Below are 22,554 nucleotides of genomic sequence, written 5' to 3'. Positions count from 1 at the left end.
GAGAGGATGACTGGGAAGACTGGGAGGAGGAGGGGAGAGGATGACTGGGAACACTGGGAGGAGCAGGGAAGAGGATGATTGGGAACAGTGGGAGGAGAGAGTGAGGAAAGTGTTGGACAGAAGCAGAGATGACAGGAGAAAGGGGGGAGTGATTTAATGAGGTGCAGGAGGAGAAGGTGAGCCTCACGAGTCCCACAGGTTGAGCTGTGTACAGAACACCATCAGTGACATCTTGGAATAATGAGCTTTTTCTTCCACAGGGGCCTGGATCCTGACTGGTGGTCTCTGCGAGGGGATTGGGCGCTACGTGGGTGAGGCAGTACGAGATCACGCCACTGCCAGTACGCAGTCCAACACCAAGGTCATTGCAGTGGGCATTGCATCCTGGGGCATCGTCCACAACAGAGAGCAGCTGGTCAACCCGCAGGTGTGTCCACTGTCTGACAACCTCCTCCGTCACTGCTCCTGCCCCTGAGTGCCTACTCATTCACTGCTCCTGCCCCTCAGTGCCTACTCATTCACTGCTCCCGCCCCTGAGCCCCTACTCATTCACTACTCCCGCCCCTGAGCCCCTACTCATTCACTACTCCCACCCCTGAGTGCCTACACATTCACTACTCCCGCCCCTGAGTGCCTACACATTCACTGCTCCCGCCCCTGAGCCCCTACTCATTCACTACTCCCGCCCCTGAGCCCCTACACATTCACTGCTCCCGCCCCTGAGTTCCTACACATTCACTACTCCCGCCCCTGAGCCCCTACACATTCACTACTGCCGCCCCTGAGCCCCTACTCATTCACTACTCCCGCCCCTGAGCCCCTACACATTCACTACTCCCGCCCCTGAGTGCCTACACATTCACTACTCCCGCCCCTGAGTGCCTACACATTCACTGCTCCCGCCCCTGAGCCCCTACTCATTCACTACTCCCGCCCCTGAGCCCCTACACATTCACTACTCCCGCCCCTGAGTGCCTACACATTCACTACTCCCGCCCCTGAGTGCCTACACATTCACTGCTCCTGCCCCTGAGCCCCTACTCATTCACTACTCCCGCCCCTGAGTCCCTACTCATTCACTACTCCCGCCCCTGAGCCCCTACACATTCACTACTCCCGCCCCTGAGTGCCTACACATTCACTGCTCCCACCCCTGAGCCCCTACTCATTCACTACTCCCACCCCTGAGCCCCTACACATTCACTACTCCCGCCCCTGAGCCCCTACACATTCACTACTCCCGCCCCTGAGCCCCTACACATTCACTACTCCCGCCCCTGAGCACCTACTCATTCATTACCTCTGCCCCCAGCCCCTACTCATTCATTACTCCTGCCTCAAGTCCCTCCTCTGTCACCACGCCTGTCCCCAGCCTCTACTCATTCACTACTCCAGAACCTAGAACAGGAATCTCTCAGGAAGAACAGTGACGTTAACGCTGGCTTCTGTAGTCTCCCATGAATAATTTTAGCTTGTTTTGACGTTCTTGACCACAGCACTGCATCTGTCTGCCCTCTTTCACTTACCTTCCTTGTCCTCCTCCCACTCTGTGCTGTGCTGTAGTGCCCCTGCAGTTTGTGTGTGCATCTTAAGTTCTCTCTCTGCCAGGGCTCCTTTCCTGCGAGATACTATGTCCAGAACACGTCTTGCGACACCTTCTGTCTGGACAATAACTACCAGGCCTTCCTCCTTGTGGACGATGGGTCTGTGGGACGCAGTGGTGGGGAGACTGGCTTCAGAGCACGCCTGGAGAACTACATCTCCCACCAGAGGACGGGCATCTGGGGTGAGTCTGGACTAACACCCCACAGCACCGAGCTCACTGAGGGTGTCCTCTCATCACCTCTGAGTTTGTTTCTCTGGCAATCTCTGTGTGTCCCAGTCTCTCTGAGTCTCTCACTACGTCTCTCTCAGTGTGTCCTGTGTCTCTCGCTGTGTCTCACGCTGTGTCCCCCCAGTCTCTCTGAGTCCTGTGTCTCTGAGTCTTACAGCGTGTCCTGTGTCTCTTGCTGTGTCTTACTCTGTGTCCCAGTCTCTCTGAATCTCTCAGTATGTCCTGTGTCTCTCACTGTGTCTCACTCTGTGTCCCTCAGTCTCCCTGAGTCCTGTGTCTCTGAGTCTCTCTCTGTGTCCCCCAGTCTCTCTGAGTCTCTCTCAGTGTGTCCTGTGTCTCTCTCTCAGGCAGCGGCAATATTGAGATACCAGTGCTGTGCATGCTGGTGGCTGGAGAGGAGGCAATGCTGGAGGTGAGAGCTTGGAGTGGGGTGATCTGACTGTACTGAATCCAACGCTGACCGAGTCCCTGAGCCCAACGCTGAGAGATTCACTGACAACAACACTGACTGCCTCACTGAGACACTGACTCAGAGTCAGTGACACCAACACTAACTGAATAAAAAAGTCCACTGATGCACAAATTGCAAAGGACAGGAAGCCACGTTAGGTAGTTAGTATCTTATTAATCCCAGGATCTCATCAGCTGTTTCTTGAAGGAAACTATTGGCTGGAAAATTTTGCTGGGTAGCTTGTTTCACACCTCCGCCACCCTTTGTGTAAAGAAGTGTCTCCTGCTATCAATTTGAGTTTTGCTTAAAGCACTGTATGCCCACAGTTTTGTTTTCTGGATTATTTTCTGAACTTAACCATTTAGGACCACTGCTTTCTTTGCTTGCTTTGTTTTAGATATATGTACCTTGTGCCTCATATATTTAATTGCTCGCAAGGAGTCTTCTGGTACCAACCCAAACCCACTGTAACATCAAAAACCATTCCAGATCTGCGAGATGAGCTCTTCTCGAATGGTACTCCTCTGCCCTTGCGATAACATGCCCGTGGAGCAGCCATGCAGTCTAGATTCTGCTCCCTCTACTTCCGGCTGAGATGTAGGCATGTTATGACGTGTTTCTGTGGTTTTTAGATTTCACTGCCCCTGCTGTGGCGTTTCGATAGGTAGCCCTTCTACCTTTCCAGTTCAAAAGTCCCCTGACTTTGCAGTAGTTCTGTGCTCCAAGAAGACTGGCAACCTTCCTGCTCAAACGCAGTGCCCCCCTCCCTGCAGCTTGCACACACTGTTTACCCAGCACATTGCAGTATCCAAGGACGCTGAGGCCGCTTAGGAGCAGCAGGTCTGTAGCCAAGCAGTGATCAGGAGTGTCCTGGGGACAGCGAGATGTTAATGCTGCTCTTCAGCATGTCTGTATGACCCCTGTGCGTCCTCTGTAGGCACTGTTGCTTGTTCACATATGCAAAACCACCACTGTGTCCGCGCAAGTGCTGACCCACAGCCTGGCAGCTTCTGTGACGTGTGTGCTGGGCTACAGCGTACATGAAAGGTTACAAACCAGCGGAGGCTCATGTGACTGGTCATTGTCACGTCATGTCATTTGCCAAACCCTTTATACCGTACGGTGTTGCGGGAAGCTGGAGCCTACCTGGCATGCAACAAGCGCAAGGCGGGGTACACCCTGGGTACGCCAGTCCATCGCAGGGCAAGCCAGTCATACATGGGGACAGTCTGGAGGCCACAGTAAAGGCTGAGGAGGGAAATTTGGCCCAGACACCGGGATAACTCCCTACTCTTATTGGGAAATGCCCGGGGATCTTTAATGACCACAGAGAGTCAGGACCTCGGTTTAACGTCTCCGAAAGACGGCTCCCACTACAGTCTAGTCTCCCCGTCACTATACTGGGGCATTAGGACCCCACTAACACCTCTTCCAGCAGCAACCATAGCTTCCCAGGAGTCTCCCCTCCAGGTATTGACCAGGCTCAACCCTGCTGAGCTTCAGTGGGCTGCCAGTTGAGAGCTGCAGGGTGATATGGCTGCTGGCCACTGGTCATTGTGAATCTAAAATTCTAAAATTTCTTGAAGGAGCCCACGGTTTGGGCTCAGTACATTATTGATCTTCCTTTTGAGGGTCTTCCAGTGAAGGACGGTTCGGGGTTCACCTTTCCCGGTGAGAGACTCGCTGTCCCTGCGGTTTGGGGTTCACCTCTCCCGGTGAGAGACTCGCTGTCCCTGTGGTTCGGGGTTCATCTCTGCCAGTGAGAGACTCGCTGTCCCTGCGGTTCGGGGTTCACGTCTCCCAGTGAGAGACTCGCTGTCCCTGCGGTTCGGGGTTCACGTCTCCCAGTGAGAGACTCGCTGTCCCTGTGGTTTGGGGTTCATCTCTCCCAGTGAGAGACTCGCTGTCCATGCAGTTCGGGGTTCATTTCTCCCAGTGAGAGACTCACTGTCCCTGTGGTTCGGGGTTCATCTCTCCCAGTGAGAGACTCGCTGTCCCTGTGGTTTGGGGTTCATCTCTCCCAGTGAGAGACTCGCTGTCCCTGCAGTTCGGGGTTCATCTCTACCAGTGAGAGACTCGCTGTCCCTGTGGTTCGGGGTTCATCTCTCCCAGTGAGAGACTCGCTGTCCCTGTGGTTCGGGGTCCTTTGTCCTTCCAGTATGGTATTGGAACAGTATTTCCATTTTTCATAAACCACAAGAACAGCTGCAGCCACTATCTAATTACAAAACAGATAGTTCAGCAGTTACACCGTTCGTTTTACAACCAAAAGCACAAAGAAAGAGAAGCCTACGGATTGTCTCCTCTTTTGTTGACAGAGTTAAGGTAGGAGTCATATCAGTGCTGCTCCTGTTTCACAGATTGTTTTCCCCAGAGGCCATTCAATTCCCTGACGCCAAACGGTTGCCTGTTGCTGTTTAAACTGCCTTGTTTGTAATAGCACCGCAAAGGAAACTGATACACAGGTCTTTCTCTCGGTTCACTCTACTGCCATACACTCTTCTCCCCCTCACCTCCGCTCTCCTGCTCCCCAGAGGGTGGATCGCTCCCTGCAGGACTCGACGCCCTGGCTGGTGCTGGCAGGGACGGGGGGCATGGCCGACTTCCTGTGTGAGGTGCTGCAGGAGTTCTCATCCATCGAGCAGGACGAGCTGGCCGAGTTTCTGCAGGAGCTGCTGAAGAAACACTTTCCTCACAGCACTGAGAAACTGTCGCTGCTCACCGAGAGGGTGAGGGAGAGATCAAGTCCACCCAAATATTTTCACCAGTATTCAAGCAGTTTAAACCCAGTAGTCAACCTGTACTAATCTTGTAATCTGCCAATATTCGTTCAGTACATACCCCAGTACTCAGCCTATATTGATGCAGAACTTAGTCTCCAGTCACTGTTCCCTCAATATTCCCCCTGTGCATGGTCAGGTATTTACTTAGTTACTCAAGGTTGAAATGAATGAACCTTGTTATTCTGGAAGACCACAGTGCCATGTGCAGTCACACCTCCTTGTTCCCGGACAGGTCATCCGAATCATGCAGAGCAGAGAGCTGCTGAACGTCTACGACGCGGAGCAGGACGGCTCGGAGGACTTCGACACCGTCATCCTGAAGGCCCTGGTCAGGGGTGAGATTGCGGCACGGAGGTGGCGGGGGGCTCTAATCAAGCTGCACCGTCACGAGCAAATTCTTCCAGGAAAGTTTCAGAACAGTGCAATTAACAAAAACCCAAATCCGGAGCAACCCGAGACAGAAGCTCACTCACACTCCTGTACTGACCGCGGTGCTACTGCTGGTGGCCACCGGTGCCCTTCCCTCACAGGCACACAGACATAAACTCAGACACGTTGTCACACACTGTACACATCTATACTGGGTCGCTTCTGCACCCCCTGTCCTTTCCTGTCTCTGACTGGGGTCCCCCCATCCCTGTGGTCTCTGAATGGGGTCCCCCCGTCCCTTCGTTCTCTGACTGGGGTCCCCCCGTCCCTGCTCTCTCAGCCTGCAAGCGCCAGTCCAGTGACTCCAGCGAGTACATCGAGGAGCTCAAGCTGGCGGTGGCCTGGAACAGAGTGGACATCGCCAAGAGCGAGCTCTTCAATGGGGACGTGGTCTGGAAGGTGAGAAAGGGGGGAGGGAGGAGGCTGTTTTTCTGCTGATACTGTGAAATTGATACTAGTGTGAATGTTGAACAGAACAGCCTAGACACAGGACACTGACACTGACACTGTCCCCCCCCTCCCCCCTCAGTACGCAGACCTGGAGGACTCCATGACCGACGCGCTCGTGAACAACAAGCCGGAGTTCGTCCGCCTCTTCACGGAGAACGGCCTCAATATCCTGGACTACCTGACCTACGGCCGGCTGGAGAAGCTGTACTGCGCTCTGCCTGTCAACTGCCTGGCCCACCAGCTGCTGGACCGCCGGCTGCACGAGCGCCGGAGCAGCTCCCTGCACAGCCTGGACACACCTGCCGCCTCCAGCCCCTCCTCTGCCGAGCCCACGGCCGACCACGCCAGGGAGCTCACGCTGTTCGAGGTGTCCCGTGTGCTGCGTGACCTCCTGGGGGACGCCTGCGAGCCCTTCTACAGCTCATGCCTGGGGCTTAGCAGGAACTCTGGCAACCGCAAGTCCCTGAAGGTACGGCCAGGGCATGACGCTGTGTTCCCTTCGTCGCGGGGGTGAGCTCGTGCTCCACCTCCGTGTCGGTTCCTGTCCAGAGGGGCGGGGGTGAGGCGGAGGGGCGTCACAGTTGGAGCGGGGGGCTCTAATCAAGCTACGCTGTCAGGAGCAAACTCTTCCAGGAAAGTTTCAGAACAGTGCAATTAACAAAACCAAAACCCTGAGCAACCGGAGGCAGAAGCTCACTCACACTCCTGTGCTCACACACGTACTGACACACACATGCGTACATAGACTCACAGGCACATTTACATTCAGACTCGTACATAAACTCACACACTGCCTGTCCAGAGGGCAGGGGGGAGGTGGAGGGGCACCTGGGTGTCTTTAGTTAAAGCCCTTTAATTACCCAAACGAAGCTGTGTGAAGGAAGGAAAGGGAGCAGGACTGTGTGAGAGCTCATGGCGGTTTCTCCCTCTGGGGCCTCTCTCTCCGCAGCGCATGAACAAGCTCCTGTTGGGTGACTGTTCCTACCGCCAGGAGCGCTGCGCCACCCCCTGGATCGACCTGTTTATCTGGGCGGTGCTGCAGGACCGCAGCAAGATGGCCACCTTCTTCTGGGAGATGGTGAGAAGCCCCCGGTACTGATGTGTGCAGGATCCCACACTCGGTGCTTCGGCTCTAGACTAAATCAGTCTGTAGGTTAATTGAAACCAGAATCAAAGATCCTGATCTGACACTGGTTAACATTAAGCAGCGGGTTCAAATTTTAATGATGCAGATTGATAAAATCCCAAAAAGTGAACATTGGATTTCACCTACATTTGAACTGGATAACCCTCTCTTTAAGAGGCTCCATTGCTGATACACGCAGTGACTAGTTATTTTTTTTACTAATAGTTGTTGTTAACAATGTGCATTTTATCTGACCTTGCTGGAATAGAGTGCCCTCTCTACTGTTATCTCAATTCTCCACGGTTTATTGGCAGGACAGCTCAATTACAGCATTGCCAACGCCGCTCTTTATAATGATAAGAAGTAATTAATCTCATTATCAGCAGATTTCACCACACCCCGTTACCGGAGCAAGGGTTGGTCTGTGCTGTTGCCTCTCCTTTGTGCTAATATTTCTCCACATTTCCACGCTCAGTTCGATCCTCTGGATAAGGTCCCTGTGACACATCAGCTCCCTCTGGCCGCTTGTCAGGGACTCTGACCACTAGAAGGTGGTGCTTAGAGGCTCAGCCGTCCAGGGAGTTTCTGTGTCTGTCTGAAGCTGAGGTTAAAGGTTAAACACAGCTGGGGTTCAAATGGTGTTCCCCGTTGGCTGTCCTGGGAGTGGGGATTTCCTCGCTCTCGGCTCAAGAATCTTTGGATGTTCCACTCGGATAACGTTCCTCTGCTGCAGCTTGTCCGTTGTGCTGCTCCTTATTCTCTCCTGGGAATTATTGTCTTGCTCACAGCCTCTTTGTTCTTGTGTTCCTGGCAGTCTTTGACGTGCTCAGTGTGACGGACTGTATTGTTCGTTCTGTCCATCGCCGTCGGTATTAACTCGCGCTTGTCTCCCTCTGAGGCGGGCGACTCGGTGACGTCTGCTCTGGCGGCCAGCAAGATTTTGCGGGAGCTCTCTCGCTTACAGTATGACACCGAGAGCAAGCTGAGTATGAAGGATCTGGCAAACCGCTTTGAGAATCTGGCTCATGGTGAGTGTTGGCGTGGGTGTGCCTGGGGACCCAGAGAGACTGTGTCAGTGTCTGTGTTAGCCCATATACCTCCAGGTGTGCTCAGCCTGTACATCACCCCTCTCTATCTGTCCAGATGTGTTCAGCGAGTGCTATAAGAACGACGAGATGCGCTGCTTCCTCCTGCTGATCCGCAGGTCTCCGTTCTGGGGAAAAGCCACGTGTCTTCAGTTGGCCACGGTTGCTGATGCCCGGCTCTTTTTCAGCCATGATGGAGTGCAGGTACCCTCCTCCCCACTGCCTCCCGAGTCAGCTCTCCTGTGGGGGTGTCACGGGCCGTCCTGCTGCCCTGACTGAACGGTATCACTCGGCACGACCTCCACACCCATTACCCTGAACAAAAACAAAACAAGCCTTTATAGACCAGCAAGTCGGACTCTCGCAGCGCAGCTCTGCTCTGCCCCTGCTGCCCAAACCGGAACCACACAGCGCCAGTGTCTCGAGAGAGGAGCCACAACGTCATTGTGCTCACTCAGCGCACCGATCCCTGGCCCACACGGTTCTGGGAACATCTGTGACTAGGGGACCATCTCTATGGCAGTGAGATCCTTAGGGAAAGTCGTCATGGATCCAGAGAAGCTAGGACTTGCCTACCTTGCTGGAGCTCTTTGAACAAGCAACTGCAGTGAGGGATACATACAGGGCATTGCGATTTTCATCTTTTATGATAAGGTTCCTCATAAAAGATTGATTCTCAAAGCAAGCAGTTGGCTCTTAATGAAATGCATGTACTTGGATTTCAAATTGGTTAATGGACAAGAAATGGATGGTTCAGATAAGGAGGTCGTGCTCTAGATAGGCTGATGTAATTAGTGGCATAAGCTTAGGATCTGTATCAGGACCACTAATTTTCCTAATTTCTATCAAAGAAAAAAGTCAAGTTTGGAAAAAAGTCAATTCTACTGTACAGAAAACAAGGAGGAAACAAGGCAGAGGCTGCAAAAGAAACTAATTTCAAGAGAACAAACACCTGCAAGATATCTAAACCAGAGAAGTACAGGGTGTTACATGCAGGTAGCAAAATTATAGATAAGATAACTTTATTGGCCATATACAATTTCTTGCATTAGGAATTTGTCTTTTCGCAGACCCCAGCTTGCTCTCCATGAGACACACACACAGGGAGAGAAGCTGGGGGTCAGAGCACAGGATCAGCCATTTATACGGCGCCCCTGGAGCAGCTGGGGTTAAGGGCCTTGCTCAGGGGCCCAGTGGAGTAGGATTCCTCTGCTGGCCGCAGGATTTGAACTGGCAACCTTCCAGCCACAGGCGCACATCCTGAGCCACAGTGCCACCGCTCCTCCCCAAGTACAAACACAAAGTATAAATACTGAAGGGCAAACTGAGCTTGGAGAGTCTGCTCATGGGTTGATAACTGGTTGACTCAACATCATGCAAAAAATCAAAGAGCTGCAGTTTTATTTACTGTCAGTAAACATCTTTCATCTCAGGTCAGAACACTACGGCAGTCAAAAGAAATGTATTGGTCTGGTTATAGTGTAGGGCAAACTCAGAATTTACTGTGTATGCAACTTACGCACACAGAGGATCACAGCATACAAGGGACAAATTGTAACCTCACAGGCTGCATAGGGATGCAAAAAAGGCAAAGGCCACTGGGACAGAGAGTTTAAATATTGTTTCACATTTAAATTGAATAATCCACAAATAAGACTTCCTTTGCGGTGAGAGAAACTTTATTTTTACATTCCTGGATTCAGAGGAGTGTCTTACACTGACAGGTTGAAGGAAATTAATCACTGTAGTTCTGAAGTGAGTAACACTAGGACTTGACCCAAGCATTTAAAATCATCAATGACATTGACAATGTCTGCATCATCTACTTCATCAGCAGTGAAACACAAACCAGAGGACACATGTTTAAATGTGTAAAAATACATATAAAACAAATAACAGGGGGCAGAAGAAAAATGCAAATCAGCTATGAAGAATCTGTACCCCGACCCTCGTCTGTCTCCTCTTCTGTCCCACAGTCCTTACTGACACGGATATGGTGGGGAGATATGGACAGCAGCACTGAGGTGTGGAAGGTAATCGCCACATTCTTCTGCCCTCCACTGGTGTACACCTCTCTCATCAAGTACAGGTCAGTCTCTCTCTCCCACATCACCGATAGGCCACTGTCTCTCTCTCTCTGTCTGGTGCTGTGGGAGCTGTCTGGCTCTCTGCTGCTGTGGTGGATGTTGCTACTGATACAATCTTTTGTTTTTTGCAGGGAGGTAGAGGAGGAGGTGAAGAATGAAGAGCCGCAGGCCAAGGAGTTGGACAGTTGTGATGGAGACACCATCTTCTCCATGAAAGACATTACGAAAAAGTAAGTGCACCGTCTCATGAGCTGTCTGTCTCTCCCCTCTGTCGATCAGTGGCACTGAATTAAAAATGATAGAGGTGGTTATGAGGACTGGTCAATGTCCTCATCCAGGCAGTAAGAAGAAGTGCTGAAAAAGTATACAGTCAAACATTGGTATGAGAACCAGCCCTCAAGATGACACCTCCATTTCAGTTCCAGGCATTGCATTTAATTTACAGTGTGATGATCCTGTGTATCACTGTTCCCGTGTGTTAATTGTGTGATGATGTTGTGCGTTAGAGCAGTCCTTGTGTGGTAGTGGTGTGTGATGATGGTGTTGTGTTTACAGTGTGGTAACCATATGTGGTTTTGTTTACAGTCCAGAAGAAAAGGAGGAACTTGAGTCTCTCAAGGAGAAACCTAGAGGTGAGTGCTGTGCGGAGCCTCATTACCTCAGTGTATGGAGAACAGTTTACATGTTGTATGGAGTTTCTGTTTCTGTTCATTCCAATTTATCGATGGGACAACCAATTCTACATAAGACACTATACTAATTACAAAACGTGACAAGGTTTCTTAGCCCATCTGACTGCTCTCTGTGTCTGGTCGAGGCTGCCCTAACCCTAACCCATGTTTTAATATTGTAATTAAGACTAACATCTCACTGCATATTCAGCCTTTATGGAAAAAAAATCTAACTTAACTTAAAGTTTAACATAACTTCATGTTGCCCTGTACTGGCATAAACTGAGAACAGCCTATATGTATCGGAATGACTATTCATTCGCTATGACCTACCTGTACCACTGGAATAGCACCAACACTAACCCCAAACCTGTCGCTATGTCATCCAGCTTATTCTGGCTGATTATATCTTGTGTTCATGGGTTTTTAGATAATCAGGTTATCTGTGAGTCAAAGCCCTTAGTCCTGATGTCATGGTCAAGACAAGTCTGGAAGGAGATGTTAAATCAATGAAACATCTGTCCTGACCAGAAAAGAAATGGATACAATGTTAAACACTGAAAGGTCTTGAAGTAGAAATTAAAATGTGTAATTAAGAAGCAAATGGAGAACGATGTACAATCTCTGGAAAAGTCCACGTTGATGAGATGTAGGCACCAGTGTTGCCTGGAAGTGCCTCCTGCATGCTCATTCTCTTCCCTCAAGTCTTCATACAATGTTAACACTACAGTACAACAACACTGATACTTTAGTTGATGTTGTTAATACAGGAACCTTATTAAACAGTCTCATATCTTGGGGATAAGGCTCAGACCTCCTACTGTGTGTGTATTATTTTATTACCTGTATTTTTGCCCATTTCACAACAATCTCAATCACTTAACTGCTACTGAGGTCTCTTCACCCCAGCTCGTGAGCTCGTGAAGTGTACTGAAGAGTCCGCGATGGGCCTGTCCGTCTGTCTTAGGACCAGCCCCAGTCCTGCAAGCTCTGAAAAGACTTGACTCGCGGATCAGTTTCGTATGTTGACAGAGTAATTGGCTGATGATGTGGGATCCCACATCGGAACTCCAGTAGTCAGGACAGTAATACCGGTGAAGTCTGTCTGTAAATATCTCCGTCTCTCCCATTGGCTCTTCCCCAGACTGCCCGGCTCACAGCCCGGGTAAGCCCCGCCCCTACGTGGTGGCCCGCTGGCGCCAGTTCTGGTTTGCGCCTGTCACTTCCTTCCTGGGAAACGTGCTGATGTACTTCCTGTTCCTGCTGCTGTTCGCATCGGTCCTGCTGGTTGACTTCAAGCAGCCCCCCCCAGACGGGCCCTCCCCCAAGGAGCTGTTCCTGTACTTCTGGGTGTTTACCCTAGTCTGTGAAGAGATACGACAGGTATTGTGGGTTTAGTTATTGTTATTTAAGAATTATACTCCGGCCAGCATAGTTAGGAACTCATCTTTGGATCTATGAACTGGCTAAAAAAATCAAATTTATCGATTGCCTTATTATTTGTCAGTAAAAACCACAAATGGAACAGATTAGCAATCGACACAAAATGTAGAAAAAGTTGCAGAAACTAAAGAATAATCGATTCTACTTTAATTTGTACTCTGTATGCAATTGTCTGGTTCAGTACATACTAATTCCTTATTGAGTGTAGTAAATCTGTCTGCTCTTTTTCTGAGTGTGGGACAAGTACGGCTCTTCCAGTCCCCTGTGGATTCAATTCTGGTCACCTGTGGGATCAGAGTGCTGTTCCCTAGACAGCTGTGCCACCCCAAAACACTGAAGTGTGAAGAAAATAAGCTTCTGACAGTCTGCTGTATTAGTTTTGCTTCATAAACCAACCACTTTTAAAATAAAGGAAAAATACACTTTAAAAAGTAATCTAATTTTGTTACTGTCTATGAGTAATGGATCACATTACTTTAAACATTATTTCCAAAATAAACTGGTTTTCTGCAACGGAATGCTTTACAAAGCCTCTTTCTCAGCACTGGGTGTTGAGTACAGCTAAAGTTCAGTACCATAGTGCTGTATTAACAGCCTCGTCCTCTCTCAGACCTTCTTCATCGGCAATCTGTCAGTGCTCAAGAGGATGAAGGTGTACATCCAGGACATGTGGAACAAGTGTGACCTGACAGCTATTGTGCTCTTCATCATAGGACTGTGCTGCAGGTCAGTCTCTGCATCTCTCTGTACTGTAGGGCTGGGGAGCAGGTCAGTGTCTCTGTGCTGTAGGGCTGGGGAGCAGGTCAGTGTGTCTCTGTGCTGTAGGGCTGGGGAGCAGGTCAGTGTGTCTCTGTGCTGTAGGGCTGGGGAGCAGGTCAGTGTGTCTGTACTGTAGGGCTGGGGAGCAGGTCAGTGTGTCTCTGTGCTGTAGGCCTGGGGAGCAGGTCAGTGTGTCTCTGTGCTGTAGGGAAAGGGAGCAGGTCAGTGTGTCTCTGTGCTGTAGGGCTGAAGAGCAGGTCGGTGTGTCTCTGTGCTGTAGGGACAGGGAGCAGGTTAGTGTCTCTGTGCTGTAGGGCTGGGGAGCAGGTCAGTGTCTCTGTGCTGTAGGGCTGGGGACCAGGTCACTGTGTCTCTGTGCTGTAGGGCTGGGGAGCAGGTCACTGTGTCTCTGTGCTGTAGGGCTGGGGAGCAGGTCGGTGTGTCTCTGTACTGTAGGGCTGGGGAGCAGGTCGGTGTGTCTCTGTGCTGTAGGGCTGGGGAGCAGGTCGGTGTGTCTCTGTGCTGTAGGGCTGGGGAGCAGGTCAGTGTGTCTCTGTGCTGTAGGGTTGGGGAGCAGGTCAGTGTGTCTCTGTGCTGTAGGGCTGGGGAGCAGGTCAGTGTGTCTCTGTGCTGTAGGGCTGGGGAGCAGGTCAGTGTGTCTCTGGGCTGTAGGGCTGGGGAGCAGGTCAGTGTGTCTCTGTGCTGTAGGGCTGGGGAGCAGGTCAGTGTCTCTGTGCTGGAGCTGGGGAGCAGGTCAGTGTGTCTCTGTGCTGTAGGGCTGGGGAGCAGGTCAGTGTCTCTGTGCTGTAGAGCTGGGGAGCAGGTTAGTGTCTCTGTGCTGTAGGGCTGGGGAGCAGGTCAGTGTCTCTGTGCTGTAGGGCTGGGGACCAGGTCACTGTGTCTCTGTGCTGTAGGGCTGGGGAGCAGGTTGGTGTGTCTCTGTGCTGTAGGGCTGGGGAGCAGGTCGGTGTGTCTCTGTGCTGTAGGGACAGGGAGCAGGTTAGTGTCTCTGTGCTGTAGGGCTGGGGAGCAGGTCAGTGTCTCTGTGCTGTAGGGCTGGGGACCAGGTCACTGTGTCTCTGTGCTGTAGGGCTGGGGAGCAGGTTGGTGTGTCTCTGTGCTGTAGGGCTGGGGAGCAGGTCGTGTGTCTCTGTGCTGTAGGGCTGGGGAGCAGGTCAGTGTGTCTCTGTGCTGTAGGGCTGGGGAGCAGGTCAGTGTGTCTCTGTGCTGTAGGGCTGGGGAGCAGGTCAGTGTGTCTCTGTGCTGTAGGGCTGGGGAGCAGGTCAGTGTGTCTCTGTGCTGTAGGGCTGGGGAGCAGGTCAGTGTGTCTCTGTGCTGTAGGGCTGGGGAGCAGGTCAGTGTGTCTCTGTGCTGTAGGGCTGGGGAGCAGGTCGTGTGTCTCTGTGCTGTAGGGCTGGGGAGCAGGTCAGTGTGTCTCTGTGCTGTAGGGCTGGGGAGCAGGTCAGTGTGTCTCTGTGCTGTAGGGCTGGGGAGCAGGTCAGTGTGTCTCTGTGCTGTAGGGCTGGGGAGCAGTCAGTGTCTCTGTGCTGTAGAGCTGGGGAGCAGGTCAGTGTGTCTCTGTGCTGTAGGGCTGGGGAGCAGGTCAGTGTGTCTCTGTGCTGTAGGGCTGGGGAGCAGGTCAGTGTCTCTGTGCTGGAGCTGGGGAGCAGGTCAGTGTGTCTCTGTGCTGTAGGGCTGGGGAGCAGGTCAGTGTCTCTGTGCTGTAGAGCTGGGGAGCAGGTTAGTGTCTCTGTGCTGTAGGGCTGGGGAGCAGGTTGGTGTGTCTCTGTGCTGTAGGGCTGGGGAGCAGGTCAGTGTCTTTGTGCTGTAGGGCTGGGGACCAGGTCACTGTGTCTCTGTGCTGTAGGGCTGGGGAGCAGGTTGGTGTGTCTCTGTGCTGTAGGGCTGGGGAGCAGGTCGGTGTGTCTCTGTGCTGTAGGGACAGGGAGCAGGTTAGTGTCTCTGTGCTGTAGGGCTGGGGAGCAGGTCAGTGTCTCTGTGCTGTAGGGCTGGGGACCAGGTCACTGTGTCTCTGTGCTGTAGGGCTGGGGAGCAGGTTGGTGTGTCTCTGTGCTGTAGGGCTGGGGAGCAGGTCGTGTGTCTCTGTGCTGTAGGGCTGGGGAGCAGGTCAGTGTGTCTCTGTGCTGTAGGGCTGGGGAGCAGGTCAGTGTGTCTCTGTGCTGTAGGGCTGGGGAGCAGGTCAGTGTGTCTCTGTGCTGTAGGGCTGGGGAGCAGGTCAGTGTCTCTGTGCTGTAGAGCTGGGGAGCAGGTCAGTGTGTCTCTGTGCTGTAGGGCTGGGGAGCAGGTCAGTGTGTCTCTGTGCTGTAGGGCTGGGGAGCAGGTCAGTGTGTCTCTGTGCTGTAGGGCTGGGGAGCAGGTCGTGTGTCTCTGTGCTGTAGGGCTGGGGAGCAGGTCAGTGTGTCTCTGTGCTGTAGGGCTGGGGAGCAGGTCAGTGTGTCTCTGTGCTGTAGGGCTGGGGAGCAGGTCAGTGTGTCTCTGTGCTGTAGGGCTGGGGAGCAGTCAGTGTCTCTGTGCTGTAGAGCTGGGGAGCAGGTCAGTGTGTCTCTGTGCTGTAGGGCTGGGGAGCAGGTCAGTGTGTCTCTGTGCTGTAGGGCTGGGGAGCAGGTCAGTGTGTCTCTGTGCTGTAGGGCTGGGGAGCAGGTCAGTGTGTCTCTGTGCTGTAGGCCTGGGGAGCAGGTCGGCGTGTCTGTGCTGTAGGGTTGGGGAGCAGGTCAGTGTGTCTCTGTGCTGTAGGGCTGGGGAGCAGGTCAGTGTCTCTGTGCTGTAGGGCTGGGGAGCAGGTCAGTGTGTCTCTGTGCTGTAGGGCTGGGGAGCAGGTCAGTGTGTCTCTGTGCTGTAGGGCTGGGGAGCAGGTCAGTGTCGCTGTGCTGTAGGGCTGGGGAGCAGGTCAGTGTGTCTCTGTGCTGTAGGGCTGGGGAGCAGGTCAGTGTCTCTGTGCTGTAGGGCTGGGGAACAGGTCAGTGTGTCTCTGTGCTGTAGGGCTGGGGAGCAGGTCACTGTGTCTCTGTGCTGTAGGGCTGGGGAGCAGGTCAGTGTCTCTGTGCTGTAGGGCTGGGGAGCAGGTCGGTGTGTCTCTGTGCCGTAGGGCTGGGGAGCAGGTCAGTGTCTCTGTGCTGTAGGGCTGGGGAGCAGGTCAGTGTGTCTCTGTGCTGTAGGGCTGGGGAGCAGGTCAGTGTGTCTCTGTGCTGTAGGGCTGGGGAGCAGGTCAGTGTCGCTGTGCTGTAGGGCTGGGGAGCAGGTCAGTGTGTCTCTGTGCTGTAGGGCTGGGGAGCAGGTCAGTGTCTCTGTGCTGTAGGGCTGGGGAACAGGTCAGTGTGTCTCTGTGCTGTAGGGCTGGGGAGCAGGTCACTGTGTCTCTGTGCTGTAGGGCTGGGGAGCAGGTCAGTGTCTCTGTGCTGTAGGGCTGGGGAGCAGGTCGGTGTGTCTCTGTGCCGTAGGGCTGGGGAGCAGGTCAGTGTCTCTGTGCTGTAGGGCCGGGGAGCAGGTCAGTGTCTTTGCCGTATGGCCGGGGAGCAGGTCAGTGTCTTTTTCCATCTCGCTGTATCTGTTCCACAAATGCTTTGGCAGTAGAGTTAGTTTCTCATTCTGTACAATGGCTGTAGATTGAATTTCAATTGCTGCAGGTGGAGAATCATTCTTTTTTCAGTAACAATCTGTCATCTCTCTTCTCTCAGGATGTTCTTGCCTACATTTGAGTTTGGACGTGCTGTCCTCTGCCTGGACTTCATGGTCTTCGCACTGCGGCTCCTCCACATCTTTGCCGTTAACAAGCAGTTGGGGCCCAAGATCATCATAGTGGGCAAAATGGTGAGTGTGAGGTTATCAGTGTCCATTGCATTCTAATCTCTGCTAGATATCCTAGCTAGGGATTAAATGGTAAATTGCATTTGTAAACAACGTACAAAAAACAAAACACCGTCAGTTAAAGACGGAAAACAAAGTCAATAAACAAACGCTGCTGTACAAAGCATCTTTAAGAAAGATTTCAATCGGTCCATATTCTCATGTGCTTTTGTTCTGGACAGAAAGCTCCATTGTTGTGGTGCAAGAATGCAAAATGTCTCTCATTCTTTCAGTGAAACCTTGTTATAGGTTTTTATTTACGCACAGAATCTACCGATCTTAGAAAGTTAGCAGGAATGTAAATGTGCATTTGAGGTCTTGTCAGAAAAGAGCTGGATTGTAGAACTAATCTAACATTTTAAACAGAGCCAGTGTAATCTGTGCAGTACTGGAGTGTCTGTATTTAAGACTGGGACCACTGGGTTCTGCACATACTGGGGCGATTGTGATGACTCCTTGTGATGAAACGGAATGATTTCACTTCTGATTTGTTTTTAAAGACTTTGTAGAGTGAAAAACTATTAAAAGATTTCTCAAGTCCAGAGAATCAATAGCTTCATTAAAAACACAGACTCTTACATAACTGTTGAGAAACAAATAGCTGGAACTCACTCACTTCAGAATGCAGCCTCAGAAAATTGCTGTGTTTACATTTCTTTATTCTGAAAGCACTTGTGTGGAGCAGCACAGTTGTTTTTAGAGTGCAAATCTCTGCTCCGTCTGCATTACAGTGAAACCACAGACCGCAGAAATTAATAATCTGACCAAAAGATTTCATATTTACACTCAGTAGTACAAGCATTATTTTTAATTTAAAGACATAACCCCGCAGGTAGTAAACACCTTTTCTTTTCAAGGAATTATGTTACAAATTTGACCAATTTGTCCTGGTCTGGCTTGTCTTTACTTCCCGCGTGATGACAGTAACAGGCAACTCAGCCTCGCGGCCATCAAGTGGGTGGGAGTGAAAATCTCAAATCCCTTTTACAGCAGTCGGCTTCTCCTCTTCCTCTCTCTGGTGCAGCAGCAGTGTCATCTGCCTGTTCATGCTTCATCCCTGCTTGTCTCTCCCAGATGAAGGACATTTTCTTCTTCCTCTTCTTCCTGGGGGTGTGGCTGATGGCATACGGTGTAGCCAATCAGGCGCTGCTCTACCCGTACGAGCCGCGACCGGAGTGGATCATGCGGAGAGTCTTTTACCGCCCCTACCTGCACATCTTTGGACAGATCCCGCTGGAGGACATAGACGGTGAGAGGGGTGGTCTGGGGCGGACCTGGCCATGCAGCGCAGCACAGGAGGAGACTCGGAGACGTCGGCATCGCAACACTGACCAATTAACTGGGGGCACAAGTGGAAACTGCATGAAAAACTGAGAGCAGGGGAAGTTCTTCATACAAAGGGTTGTGGGAGTCTGGATCAAGCTATTGAGCCATGTTATTGATGCTCTGATGTCTCATTATAGATCTCATCCAACTAATTTTGTCTCATTCAATTACTTTTTAGATAATCATGTTAAATGGTCCCAATGCTGTTATCTTTTCTTACTGTTATGCTCAGAGCAGCAGAGAACAGTGGTCTGCTTCCCTGTAGTATCTGCTCTGTCTTTCTCTTTGTTATAGTGTCTGTAGCTGATAGAACTCTGATCACTATGAAATAAGTAAAATATTTTTATTTTTGGTTGTTTTAGTGGTTAAAAACCACCTTAATTGCAATAAATTAAAAACACCAACACAACTACACATCTCTTATGAATATATGCAGTATCTTCAACAGACAGGGTTAGCAAGTCTCTCTCTCTGTCTCTGCAGCCGCAAAGATGTCTGGGGAAGGAAACTGCTCATACGATGCGGAGGAGATTCATATGGGACTGGAGCCATGCACCAATACCTATGCCAACTGGCTGGTCATCATCCTGCTTGTGGTGTACCTGCTGGTCACCAACATACTGCTGCTGAATCTGCTGATCGCTATGTTCAGGTATAGAGACATCTGGGCCTTTTTGTTTCTGACCACCTTTCTGTCCTTTGCAGCTGCTGAAGGTGCTGTTTATCTGTATATAAACTCCTGGGCTGCTCTTTCTGTCCCTCTTCATCCTTCGTCTCATTACACTGCAGCTCGAGTAAGTGATCTCATTGTTCAGTCATACAGCTTCAGAGGTGTATCTTTCTCCTTGTGTTTCTCTTTGTTCGCAGTTACACATTCTCCAAAGTCCAGGGCAATAGTGACATCTACTGGAAGTTTCAGCGCTACAACCTGATTGTGGAGTATCACAATCGGCCAGCTCTGGCCCCGCCCTTCATCCTCCTCTCACACATAAACCTCTTAATCAAGAGGAACATTCGCAAAGTGCCCTCTGTCAAGATACAGCATTTCAGTGAGTCTCTGACCGTCATGACCTGGGATTTCATTGATTGTTTTTCACAACCTACCAGTGGTGTGACTCGGCTCTCTGTGTATTGCTTTCTGCTTGAGAGGCTATGAAACAATAAGTCTGCGTCACTGAAGTATGTGTGTGTGTCTGTCCTTAGTGTTGGATCTAAGCAAACAGAAGGACAATCGTCTCTTGACCTGGGAAGCAATTCAGAAGGAAAACTTCCTGGCACAGCAGAACAAATGCAAAAGGGAAAGCGACTCGGAGCGACTCAAACGGACCTCTAACAAGTACTGCATTGTTGTCTACTATAGCATCTCATGTAGCTGGCATTTTGTATATAAACACGCGTTAACATGCTCAGAGACTGTTCACACATGGGTATACATTCGATTCTGCTGTCCAGAGCAGTCCTGCCCTGAGCTTAGTTGTACACCCTGTCCCCAGTTTTTCCTAGCTCAGATCTAAGGGACTGAGTCTCTGCAATTACAGTGACAGTCTTGACAAATACAGCAGAACCTAGAACGGCAGCAGGACTGGGCTCAGTGTTCTGCTCTCTGTCCCGCAGGGTGGACAATGTGCTGAAACACATGGCGGAGATTCGGGATCATGATCGCAGACTGAAAGTGCTGGAGTCGGAAGTGAGTCCACCTTCGTCTTCCTCTCCCTCCCTGTATTCAGTACTGTGCCTTGCTCAGCCCAGTGTGTCTTTATCTGTGTTCACAGATGGAGTACTGCTCTAGTGCCCTCTCCTGGATGGTTGAAGCACTCTCTCAGAGTAATGTCATTAAAGCTACCCGTCCCCCACCCACCCATAAAGGTGGGTCCCAGGATTTTGTCTACTGTTCTAGGGAAATAGGAACTCCCTTTCCAATGGAAATGGTCTGTATTCAGAACCTACTGTATCTGCTTTTCCAGCTCATTTAATACAAGAGGTTGCTACATGGTCTGCCTCAGCTGTGCATGTGTGAGGAGAACCTGTTCTCTCTCAGCATCTTCGGTGTCTCATGGTTTGTTCCACTAGATATCTTAATTCCAGACTCAAAGCGATCCCTTTAACTGTGTTATATACCTGATTAGACCTTTTTGAGCTTAGGGAATTGCAGACTCATTGTGTTCTCTAATACCCAGTGTTGAGAATCGGGCATCACTGTTTTAGGTCTGTTGTCCCTGGTCTTATCTAAAGTTACAAAGTTGAATTAAATGGTGCAATAGTCGATTCTGCAGTCTGAACACTGAAAATCAGGCTTGTCTTGTGCTGCATGTTAGGAATAGAAAGCTAAATTAAGAATCTTTCCAAGAAGCTGCAAAAACAGTTCTAGGAACCATAGCAATGAGAAGTAATAATCATATACTGGTTGTTAAGACATGAAATCTACAAAAAATGTTTTACCAGAAGAAAAGGCAAGGACACCATGTTAGTGATTTGGACATTCAGGAGTTTTCCAGGCACAACAGTACCAGTATCTGTCTCATGGGTCTTATCTGTTTCTGTCCAGATCCCACCACCCCTTTGTAGGACGTTTGTATCCAGTTCATCATGTGTCTCTTACAACACTCATCTCCTGTGGAATGCTGGCGGACCGTTTTCTCAGGGAGAAATGGATTCTTTTGACGGTCATGGATGACCATCTTTAATTGCATTTTAATTATTGTCACTCGTTTTAGATTCTAAAATGTCTGTAGGTTCAGAAAAGTAAAAGTATCTGATTTTATTCCAAAGACTCATTTGAGCAGCAGTTTAAAATCTGTTGAAATGGTTAAGTTATTGACTGCAGGGCTGGACATGTTCACTACATGTGATACTGCATTTTCCTCCATTATCTAGCAAGAGCCTTTTATGTGTCTGTGAAATTCACAGGCGTGAAGGGGGAGTTCTCGTATATAACAGTTGTTCCTGGATGCATTAGGCATTACTGCTCAGGCTGTAGAGTTGCATGGAGAGACTCTGAGGCCCAGTTGCTCAGATCAAGACATGAATAAACATGTTCTAAATATCCTGAAGGCTTGCCTCTTTCTTTCAAACAGTCTTGAATGACAGTTGTGTTTTTGTTACTTTGACTGCTCAGGGTGGACACAGCCACTTCTGTCTCACGTTTTTGAGAATTACCAAAAAATGCATTTTTTTTAGAGGCTATTGTGGTAAACAGCAAAAATACGAAACTTTGCTTTTTTCTGTTGGAATTCTGAAAGTCTGTATCTTGTGGGCAAGTGGAACGAAATTCATGAAAGAACTCCTTGAAACAAGTCTCTATAAGTATCTCTACTGTAAAATACCACTGCTATAGTAGGTCTTTTCAGTTGTACAGTTGTACAGTTCTCTGTCCTTGAATAAAGATATCAGACAAATTTTAATAACTGAACAATTCTATGAATTGTCAAACTGACACCACCAAGAGAAATTCTATGTGAGATTTGTATACATGAATTGTACCAAAGGTCATATGACTTCTGCTGCATTGTAGAAGCTGTGCACATTGCAGTAGAGAACATACTAGAGTCACCCACTCTGTCCACTCAATTTGAGTGAACTCTGCTGTGATGCGGATCAGGGGTTATGTGATCTTCAGTATTCATTGCCGCCAAGGTCACATGACCTCTGGGTGGAACAGCGCTGGACAGCACAAGTCATGTGGCTTCTAAAAATGGATCAGTTTTTATTCTGGCAGGTTATTTGGAGAGTTTCTGAATGATTTAAAAAACCATGGAATATTTTTCACAGCAAAAATACAGTCAGACAGACTAGAAAAATGCATCTAAATGTGTGTAAATCCATATTATTATTTCAGAGTATGTGTAATATCAGAACAAATTTATGTGAGTCAGAGAAGAGTCCAATTATGTTTTGGGTCTGTCACATGTTCTTAGACCATTGACCAAGGGGGATAAATGGGCTTCCTATTGGTTAAAATTGAATGTTATGTTTGGCTTCAAGCCACATGTCACTGGCAAAAATAAAGGGCTAATTAGTTGGTTTAACTTGGAAAAGGAAACCAATTGAGTACCTAGTGGATTACCAGGGGTGGGACGGTCCTTACTGATTGTTCGTATGTGTCTCTCCCTCCCCTGTGGCAGGAGCCCTAGACTGGGGGGTTTCCCCTGTGTTCTCTGCAGGGGGTTTGCATCCAGAGGATGTTCTCATGTGCTGTGGTATTTTGAGTGGTTTGCACACATTAAATTGGAGACTTTATTATTTTTTT

General features: G+C 50.0%; 1 protein-coding gene across 1 annotated transcript in view; it reads left to right on the top strand.

Annotated features, from left to right (window-relative positions):
• Positions 1–21,358, top strand: part of trpm4a (transient receptor potential cation channel, subfamily M, member 4a) — a 33,088-nt gene extending 11,730 nt beyond the window's left edge. Inside the window, exons 5-27 of the mRNA XM_088922967.1 lie at positions 261–427; positions 1,609–1,786; positions 2,182–2,246; positions 4,820–5,014; positions 5,301–5,403; positions 5,778–5,896; positions 6,027–6,416; positions 6,897–7,025; positions 7,972–8,101; positions 8,217–8,362; positions 10,135–10,247; positions 10,377–10,475; positions 10,831–10,877; positions 12,061–12,299; positions 12,970–13,085; positions 16,814–16,946; positions 18,057–18,231; positions 18,792–18,960; positions 19,176–19,357; positions 19,512–19,644; positions 19,923–19,995; positions 20,081–20,174; positions 20,854–21,358. Of these exons, the coding sequence (XP_088779093.1) occupies positions 261–427; positions 1,609–1,786; positions 2,182–2,246; positions 4,820–5,014; positions 5,301–5,403; positions 5,778–5,896; positions 6,027–6,416; positions 6,897–7,025; positions 7,972–8,101; positions 8,217–8,362; positions 10,135–10,247; positions 10,377–10,475; positions 10,831–10,877; positions 12,061–12,299; positions 12,970–13,085; positions 16,814–16,946; positions 18,057–18,231; positions 18,792–18,960; positions 19,176–19,357; positions 19,512–19,644; positions 19,923–19,995; positions 20,081–20,174; positions 20,854–20,873 (3,215 nt within the window). The 3' untranslated portion in view covers positions 20,874–21,358. The remainder of the gene's footprint in view (positions 1–260; positions 428–1,608; positions 1,787–2,181; positions 2,247–4,819; positions 5,015–5,300; positions 5,404–5,777; positions 5,897–6,026; positions 6,417–6,896; positions 7,026–7,971; positions 8,102–8,216; positions 8,363–10,134; positions 10,248–10,376; positions 10,476–10,830; positions 10,878–12,060; positions 12,300–12,969; positions 13,086–16,813; positions 16,947–18,056; positions 18,232–18,791; positions 18,961–19,175; positions 19,358–19,511; positions 19,645–19,922; positions 19,996–20,080; positions 20,175–20,853) is intronic.
• The last annotated feature ends 1,196 nt before the right edge of the window (positions 21,359–22,554 follow it).

Source organism: Atractosteus spatula, chromosome 8, assembly GCF_055471065.1.
Source record: "Atractosteus spatula isolate fAtrSpa1 chromosome 8, fAtrSpa1.hap1, whole genome shotgun sequence".
Lineage (NCBI taxonomy): Eukaryota > Metazoa > Chordata > Actinopteri > Semionotiformes > Lepisosteidae > Atractosteus > Atractosteus spatula.
Note: the sequence above shows the minus strand (reverse complement) of the source record. Positions and strands in the feature narration are given on the sequence as shown.